Genomic DNA, 8785 nt, shown 5'->3' with positions numbered 1-8785 from the left:
GAGCCTGTGCCTCTGGAGCCTGTGCTCCGCAACGGGAGAGGCCCCAACAGTGAGAAGCCCGCGTACCGCAAAAAAAAAAAAAAAAATTGTGCATTTTAGGGTAAAGGCCAGAAACATCTGGTCGCATCTGGCCCCCAATTAAGCACATTAAGGAAGAAGCAATAGCAGCTAAACAGCCCAAGCCGATAAAAGTCTAACTGCTCGTAACCCATGGATGTGTCAGGCTCCCCACGTATATAAAGGGTCCAACGATGTCCAAGAAGTAAACACCTTCGTCCACTGTGCCCTCCATTAGGCCATCTTCCTCCTCAGAGCCTCCCATGCCCCAAAAAACACCATGACTTGTGGATCTTACCATGCTGGCCAGCCTTCAGCTGTGTCTCAGCCTGCGGGCCTCCGGGCTGGCCGCTGCTGCATCCTGGCCGCCCCCTACCGCGGCATCTCCTGCTACCGCGGCCTCAGCGAGGGCTTCGGCAGCCGCAGCCTCTGCAGGGACTTCCGCGCTGGCTCCTGCGGCCGCAGCTTTGGGTACCGCTTCGGCGGCGTGTGCGGCCCCAGCCCACCCTGCATCACCACCGTGTCGGTCAACGAGAGGCTCCTCGCACCCCTCAACCTGGAGATCAACCCCAACGTGCAGTGTGTGAAGCACGAGGAGAAGGAGCAGATCAAGTGTCTCAACAACAGGTTCGCTGCCTTCATCGACAAGGTGGGTGTCCTTGATCACACCCTTCCTGAACCCTCCCTTCCTGGGCAGGCACTGAAGGGGCAGTCAGGGGGCAGGAGGGAGGTGGCCTAGGTGAGCCCCGAGTCTGATGGAGGAGATGGACACATATCCAGGGCACAGAAAGATCAGAGAGATGAGTCTAGAGCAGGGGCTCCTGATGAGGCAATTGTTATTATATACAACCTCTGTCCAGACAGGCAGGGTCCCCATAGACAGACAAGGACAAGGTTGGGAACCGCATATCAGAGGAAGAAGGCCATACATGCAAACAAGACACAAGAAATGCACATAAGATATAGGAAGAGGACCACAGGCCAGCCTTTGGGTGGGTGTCCTTGATCACACCTTTCCTGAACCCACCCATGCTCAATTCAGGCTGGGCACTGATGGGGGAGTCAGAGGCAAAAAGACCTCTACTTGGCTCCTGACCACATGCCACCTAGGCTCAGCACGTCAGGATAAATCAGTTCACCTGAGCAGGGACTGATCATTCCCGGCCCCTTGCTCTCACCCCTAACTTGGAAAATCCAAACATAGATCCCAATCCCGAAATCCAGAAGTTGTCTTGTCTTCCACAGTGCCCTGTGTAATCTCTGCTGAGCTCCTGGTTTGGGAGTTTACCTTAAAGCAATCAGCGCCCTCCCCCATCCCCACATGCCCCAAGTAGCCTTTGGGGCAGTGGGAGCCATCTGACCCAACCTCCCACCCCAAATGGCAGGTGCGCTTCCTGGAGCAGCAGAACAAGCTGCTGGAGACCAAGTGGCAGTTCTGCCAGAGCCGCCAGTGCTGCGAGAGCAACCTGGAGCCCCTGTTCCAGGGCTACATCCAGACGCTGAGGAGGGAGGCCGAGTGCGAGGAGGCCAACAGCGGGAGGCTGGCCTCGGAGCTCAGCCACATGCAGGAGGTGCTGGAGGGCTACAAGCAGAAGTGAGTGCGGTCAGGGATGATGTTGGGCACAGGGATGGACTTGAGTTAAAGCCTACTGGATGAGACTGGAGAAGACTTTCCGAGAAGGGCCAGGGACCTTGCAGGGCAGGTGGGCGCTGTGCAGCAGGATCGTCACATCAGGCAGTCATCGATCAGACGCCTAAGAGTAGGGCCGTGATTCCCCAGGAGGTCTCTCTCTGCTCCTTCAGCCTTCACTTCCTGGAGCCTGATCACCCAGCAGCTGTGCCCTGCGGTCTGTGGGGAGGGCGCTTCTGCATTCTCCCAAGCCATCTCCTCCCGGCCTCTCAGGCTCCCACCTGTAGCACCTGGACGTGATATGAGTCCCAGTGTCGCTCAGGGCTGCCAGGTCCTGGGGCTGCTGGTGGCCCACCGTCTAGGGTGCGGAGTGCTGAGGGCCTCTGGGACTCATGGGCCCTCCCACAGCTGAGCTAGGATGGACACCCAGGAGAGAAGAGGCTGCAGTGCCCCACACGTGCTGCTGTCCACTCCTAGCATGGGGCTGGTGCTGAGTCCTTATTCTCCAGACGGGACCTCAGAGCAGCTTTGGGAACAGGGCTGTGAGGTCCCCGAAGAGTGGCCCCCTGGACCCCTCAATGCAAAGTGGACAGAGAATCACAAACACATCCCAAATCCAACCACAGCGGACCCCAGCAGGGCTGCCAGGGGGCGGGCTGTGTTGGCAGGTCCCTAACATTGCCTCCTTCACTGGTATGAAGTGGAGGGGGTTCTGGGGAGACCTGCCCTGCCATGACCTCCCTTTCTGCCCTCTTCTGCCTCAGGTACGAGGCGGAGGTCGCACTGAGAGCGACAGCGGAGAAGGAGTTTGTGGCTCTGAAGAAGGTGGGTCACGTGGGATCGGGAACCAGAGACACGAGGGATCTCAGAATGACAGGCTCTTGCTGGGGAGACCCATGGTCTCAACCTCAGTGCGGGGTGCAGCGACCTTGCCAAGTCAGGATGGGAAATTCCCAGAGATTAGGTCATGAAAGGCCCATGTAGGGCTCTGAGAAGGGCACTGACCTTGGAGTATCCACTGGCACCCTGCCCTGAAGCAGGGCGATGGCTGAGTTGAGCTCTGGATGTTCTGTGCTGCCCCAGAGGTGGTGGTGTGTGGCTGGGGTCCCATGGAGGCATGGCAGCTTCAGTCTTGCTGTTGAGGGACGGTGTCCTGTCTAGTGTTGCAGGGAGTCTGATTAGGAAGAGGGGCACAGTCTCAGGATCTCGGGGAGGATGGAGCAGAGCCAGGAGAGGCCAGGTGGAGTCTTGGAGGACTGCTGGGGGACACGGAAGTGTCAAGGTGGCTGAGTGAGGGAGCCAGTCTGGCAGGCTTCCTGGTACAGGGGAGGGTAAGAAGGAGAGCTGGGAGGTAAGAGGTCTCAGGTGCGAGGATTGAAAGGCTGGTAACCCATCTCCAAGGCACGAGGCGTTTGTTCTTAGAACGGGAGGAGGTTGTGAGGTGCCTCTGGGGAAGGTCAGAGGGTATGGAGATGGCACGAGAATAGTAGCACTGGGAATCCTTTCCCCCTCACCTCCATGTAATGGGTGAAGGGAGAGAGGAATGTTGGGTGGTGATCACCAGAGGTCTTCTGAACTCAACGACTCCCCACCTTCCCAGGATGTGGACTGTGCCTACCTCTGCAAGTCAGACCTGGAGGCCAACTCAGAGGCCCTGATTCAGGAGATCGACTTCCTGCGGCGACTGTATGAGGAGGTGAGGGGTTGTGGTCCAGGCAGAAAACCAGCAGCTGGCCTGGAAGAGAGGGCGTTGGTCTGGGATCAGAGTGGGAGAGGGATTGGGGCAGGAGCTGCAGTCCGTGAGGCTGTCAGAGAGGGTGGGGGCTAGAGACCAAGGAGGGCTGAGAAGGTTGGGTACACACTGTGGTGAGGGAGGGAATGGTGTAAACCACACGCATCCTCCCACCCCACCATCTGCAGGAGATCCGAGTTCTCCACACTCACATCTCAGACACCTCGGTCATCATCGAGATGGACAACAGCCGGGACCTGAATATGGACAGCATTGTGGCCGAGATCAAGGCGAACTATGACGACATTGCCTGCCGCAGTCGGGCCGAGGCTGAGAGCTGGTACCGCAGCAAGGTGAATGTCTCAGGGCACCTGCCTCCTAGACATGGTGGGAGGGATGGGTAGTACATATTAACAAGTCTTCTTTTGTCTGGGGACTCTGATTCCTAGAGGTGGTGAAAGAAGTGCAGACCCCTCTCAGGTTATAGTGGCAGGACATGGCTGCCACGTATGGTTGCACAGGCTGAGTACTGTACAATTTGCAAACCATCTGTGGTGTCCTGAGTGGGTGGGATGTCCCATCCTGAGTTTCATGAGCCTCTCTGCTTCCCTCCAGTGTGAGGAGATGAAGGCCACGGTGATCCGGCATGGGGAGACCCTGCGCTGCACCAAGGAGGAGATCAACGAGCTGAACCGCGTGATCCAGAGATTGACGGCCGAGGTCGAGAATGCCAAGTGCCAGGTAGGGGTCGTTTGAGGCCCACCCAGGGTCCCACAGGCAGTGTGTGCACCCAACTGGATCTCACCATTCATTCTCCAGCCCATCTGCATGACCTGAGTCCCAGGTTGTGGTCACTTAAGGAAACCCAGGACATGAAGAGGAGAGACCTGTTTCTGGCGTGATCCCAGCTGGCCAGGAGAGACTGGATGCGTCCAGGAAGTGGACACAGAGACCCAGGGGCCATAACTCACCTTGTTCTCTTCTGGGCCTTTAGAACTCCAAGCTAGAGGCCACTGTGACCCAGGCGGAGCAGCAGGGCGAGGCGGCCCTTAATGATGCCCACTGCAAGCTGGCCGGGCTGCAGGAGGCCCTGCAGAAGGCCAAGCGGGACATGGCCTGCCTGCTCAAGGAGTATCAGGAGGTGATGAACTCCAAGCTGGGCCTGGACATCGAGATCGCCACCTACAGGCGCCTGCTGGAGGGCGAGGAGCACTGGTGGGTACAGTAGCCAAATTTCTCTCTCAGCCCTGCCTGGGTTCTCAGTGTGCTGTCCCTCACATTCCTACTTTACTCCTGTTTCCAAACCTCCCCATCCTGCAACTGGAAAGGTAATTTGAGTTATTCATTAGGTATGTTTCTAGCCCCATTTGAGTCTCTCATGCCCACTTAGGTGCTGGTCTGAGATTGGTGCCTTTTGCAAATCTGTTTCTCAGAGCCTGGGGTCAAGGCCATAGTCATTGCTTTTCCTGAGAAGCCCTGTCTGGGCTGGGCCACCTTCCCTCTATAGTGCCTCTTCCGTCCCGGGCCCTCGTTGCAGATGTCCCTCAGGGTTCCAGCTCTCTTTTCAAGCCTGATCCTGGCCCCAGCCCTGGGAGTTCAGATTTCTCCCCAAATGACAGCTTCAATAGGGGGTTTTATCAACACACACTTATATATTTTAACCACAGTGAGCATCCCTAAGTGGTCGTCCATTGCAGCAAGTGGGACTAAGGATAGACAGACAGCAGGGACTGGTCTCTTGAAGCAGCTGCCCTGGTCTGGACATTTTTGCTTGTTGCTTGTTTTGAGGGCGTGGGGAGACCCACTGGTCTTCAGCCTTCTATGTTCAGCTGGAGGGGGGCGGCTGAACAGCTCCTATGAGGACAAGAGTCCCGGGGTGTTGCCTTTGGTTCTTTCCCCAGTTAGTCAGGTGCTCTTACCCTGAGCCTTCCTCTTCTCATGTCCAGCCAGGCCCTTGGTCCTTGGAAGAGTAGAGTGAGGATGTAGAGGGAGCATTCTATGTATTGGGGAAATGAGGACACAGGTTTGGTAGCTGGAATCAAAGCGATCACATGTGAGACTCACAACAAACTCAAGTAATTGCCTTGGAGATTTCAGAGGCACTGGGGCTCTCTGGGCCTGGGTAGTTTCATTGGGGCAGAATTCTAGGAGAGAGAATTTTTCAAGACTGAGTTTGAATGCTGGAGAGACACTGGAAACAATAGCACTGGAAACAGAGGTCCACCCCTTTGCCACAAAGCGCTCTTGGAATGAACTCTGAAGCTTTGGTGTGGGTTCCCTAGGAAACCTGGGCATGGGACGGTAGATGGTGGGCTGCGGATTCTCCACATTTCTGAAGCTGATCTTGACAACCCTTTGCCACGGTCCCTCAGAGGGACTCTGTGCGTTTTCCTTAAGGAGAGAGCGTTGTGTGGGAAGGAAACACGGGCTGGGTGGAGTTAGGTGGCAGGAGTGATGTCCCTGCCTCCGGCACTGGTTATTTCCTGTCTCTGGGCCTCAGTTTCTCCATCTGTTAAGTGAGGGAATTGGTGTAGCTAGTCTCTGAGCCTGCTCTCAATGGGTTCTAACATCCCATTCATTCATGCAAGTTATTTATTGAGCCAGGCATCGTTTGGGGCACTGTCTGCATTGGGGAAAGGAATAGACAAAAAACTCTGTCCTCCCGAAACTCACATTTTAGTGACACCAATCAGACCAGATTCAGGAGTTTAAATTTGCTGCACCTCAGTTGCATTTACAAGTCCATAAGAACCGAAACAAAGAGTAGCAGCCACCATTTTTGAAGTGCTTACTCTGTGGCAGGCATTATGCACTTGTAGGCGTATTCTGAGTTCATTCTCACAACAGATCAGGGAGTAGATTTTCCCCAGGAGGAGTCAGGCTGAGGGAGGGCATTTCTGAGGTTGCTCAGCTAATAAGGGGTGGAGAGCCGGCGCACCAGGTGATCTGTCTCCAGAACCCGTACAGTGACCCGGCTACCGCTAAATCGCCCCTTCCCCTGGGCAAGTGCGCAGAAGGAAGGTGGGGGACCTCACCTTTCACCTTGGCTGTGTGTGGTCCAGCGGCTTTTCAGGGCACTGACCTTTCTCTTTCCCTTTCCCCCGCAGGCTGTGCGAGGGCGTCGGGGCTGTGAATGTCTGTAAGTAGCCGCCCCGCCCCCTTCTCCAGCTGGGTGGTCACAGTGCCTTTGGGGAGGGAGCATTTTCGCTGCCCCAAGCCGCCTGGCTGTGGCAGTGCCTGACCCGCGTCTCTGCCTGTTCTCCCCCCATCCAGGCGTCAGCAGCTGCCGCGGTGGCGTCGTCTGTGGCGATCTCTGCGCCTCCGGCGCTGCCCCTGCTGTCACCACCAGCGTCTGCAGCGCCCCCTGCAGCGACAACGTGGTGGTGGGCACCGCCGACGCCTACGGCCCCTGCTCCGGGCTGGGCTGCAGCATCGTGGGCTCTAAGAGGTGCTAGGGTCGCCCTGCGCCCAGCCAGGACCTCTCGCAAGCGGAACGCCCCTTCCGTGGCCCCACGCGCCGCCGGTTGCTGGCCTCCGGAGAACAGGCTCCAGATGTGTACCTTTTGCCTCTCCTGCTCCCTAGCTGCTCCCTCTGTGTGCCATCCCCCAGCACCTGAGCCCCACTGAGGCTGGGGCGCACCCTGGCTTCTTTCTGTAGTCTTTCCTAGTAGTCGTTTGGTTGTTCTGAGGACTCATCCTTTCTTCCGCCTTCTGTTTTTTGCTGGATTCATTGGTCTTGCCTGATCCCTTCCTCTAAGCTTGGGGGAACAGGACAGGCCCCAGAATCTCCCCATCTGCGCATCCTGGGGAATCTGCCAGTGTGCTTGTACCTATGGAATGGAGATAAAGAACACTGATGGTGGTTTTCCTGTAACTATGTGAGGGATGTGACCCATTGGAGGGGAGACCATCACCTTCCAGGGACGCCTGCGGAGGCTTCTATAAAAGCCGGTGAGTCAGCTGCCTGCAAGTTTGTTTGCCTTTATTTCACTCTTTGTTTCCAATAAACTAATTGTAACTAATCCAGCCTGGTGCCTCAGAGTCTTGCAAACGCCAGGGCCCTCCTGTGATAGGTGCTCCCTGCTAGAGATTTCTTCAGGACCTCTCATGCACTTAGTTATTTTTCAGTAGGTGAAAATGACTGCAGTAGAAGCTGCCCACCTGGCCTTGAGCAACCTGAGGCTTGCAAAAACAAGAGAAGACCCATGGAGGCAGGGAATCCCTCCCTGCCTTGTGTGGTTACGGGTTTCTATAGACCAAGGTTTCTCAACTTCAACACCCCTAGGGCTTCTCAACCAGGGTGATCGTCCCCTCCACCCTGCTGGGGACATTCCTGGAGGGGGAAAGTACATGAGGAAATGGGTGAAGGAAGGCATGTGGGACGACAGTGTGAGGGAGACGAAGAGCTTTGGGTCAGGAGAACCAGGCTTCTAGTTCAGAGTCCCGATTCTGCCATTTCTGAAGTGGGTGACTTTGGGCAAATTGCTTCCACCTTCTGAGCTTCAGTTTCTTTGGCTATAGAATGAGGGATGTTGGACATTATTCCTAAGGTCGCTTCTGGCCGCCTAAGTGAGATTATGTATTTAAAAGAGTTTGGTTAATACAATCCTATGTTTGAATGTTGGTTCAGCCATTTACTAGTTCTGTAATTGTGGGCAAGTCATTGATCCTCGCTGAGCTTTAGCTTCTCCATCTGTAAAATGGAATAATGACGCCTCCTGGGTTGTAGGGAGGTTTCAGATATCTATTGCACATAACAAATCACTCCAAAATTTATAGGCTTGAAACAATAATGCTTTATTATTTCTCGTGATTTGATGGGCTTACTGGGCAGCTCTTCTACTTTATGTGATGTTGTTTGGGATGCTAGGATGTCTGGAAGGTCCAGAATGACCTCATTCCATGTAGCTGGACTTGGTACTAGCCACCAGCTATGAGTTCAGCTGGAGCTATTGGCCAGGATGTGTCAGTCAGGGCCTAATCAGGAGACGATAATTTGAACAGATGAAGTTTAATATAAATAATCATTAACTATAACAGGGGATTGAGTAATGAGAGACTGGCTAGTAAGAAGCAAAAAATCTAAAGCATACAGGAGCTGCCGGACTACCCTGGTGGCGCAGTGGTTAAGAAGCCGCCTGCCATTACAGGGGACACGGGTTCGAGCCCTGATCTGGCAAGATCCCACATGCCACGGAGCAACTAAGCCCGTGTGCCACAACTACTGAGCCTGCGCTCTTGAGCCCTCGAGCCACAGCTACTGAAGCCCACGTGCCTAGAGCCCATGCTCCGCAACAGGAGAAGCCACAGCAATGAGAAGCCTGCGCACTGCAACGAAGAGTAGCCCCCATTCGCCACAACTAGGG

General features: G+C 55.3%; 1 protein-coding gene across 1 annotated transcript; it reads left to right on the top strand.

Moving 5' to 3' along the window:
• Positions 1 to 337: 337 nt before the first annotated feature.
• Positions 338 to 6874, top strand: LOC116760214 (keratin, type II cuticular Hb6-like). Its single transcript, XM_032644730.1, has 9 exons — positions 338 to 706; positions 1443 to 1651; positions 2452 to 2512; positions 3288 to 3383; positions 3608 to 3772; positions 4035 to 4160; positions 4414 to 4634; positions 6527 to 6558; positions 6693 to 6874. Exons 1-9 carry the CDS (start codon positions 338 to 340, stop codon positions 6872 to 6874), a joined length of 1461 nt encoding a protein of 486 aa, XP_032500621.1.
• The last annotated feature ends 1911 nt before the right edge of the window (positions 6875 to 8785 follow it).

Source organism: Phocoena sinus, chromosome 10, assembly GCF_008692025.1.
Source record: "Phocoena sinus isolate mPhoSin1 chromosome 10, mPhoSin1.pri, whole genome shotgun sequence".
In the NCBI taxonomy this organism is placed as follows: Eukaryota; Metazoa; Chordata; class Mammalia; order Artiodactyla; family Phocoenidae; genus Phocoena; species Phocoena sinus.
Note: the sequence above shows the minus strand (reverse complement) of the source record. Positions and strands in the feature narration are given on the sequence as shown.

Excerpts from the sequence above, each read along its gene's own strand:
- LOC116760214 (XM_032644730.1), top strand. The coding sequence starts at position 338 with ATGACTTGTGGATCTTACCATGCTGGCCAGCCTTCAGCTGTGTCTCAG. Across the intron at positions 2,513-3,287 it reads AGTTTGTGGCTCTGAAGAAG|GATGTGGACTGTGCCTACCT; the intron begins GTGGGTCACGTG and ends CCACCTTCCCAG. Across the intron at positions 6,559-6,692 it reads CGTCGGGGCTGTGAATGTCT|GCGTCAGCAGCTGCCGCGGT; the intron begins GTAAGTAGCCGC and ends CCCCCCATCCAG.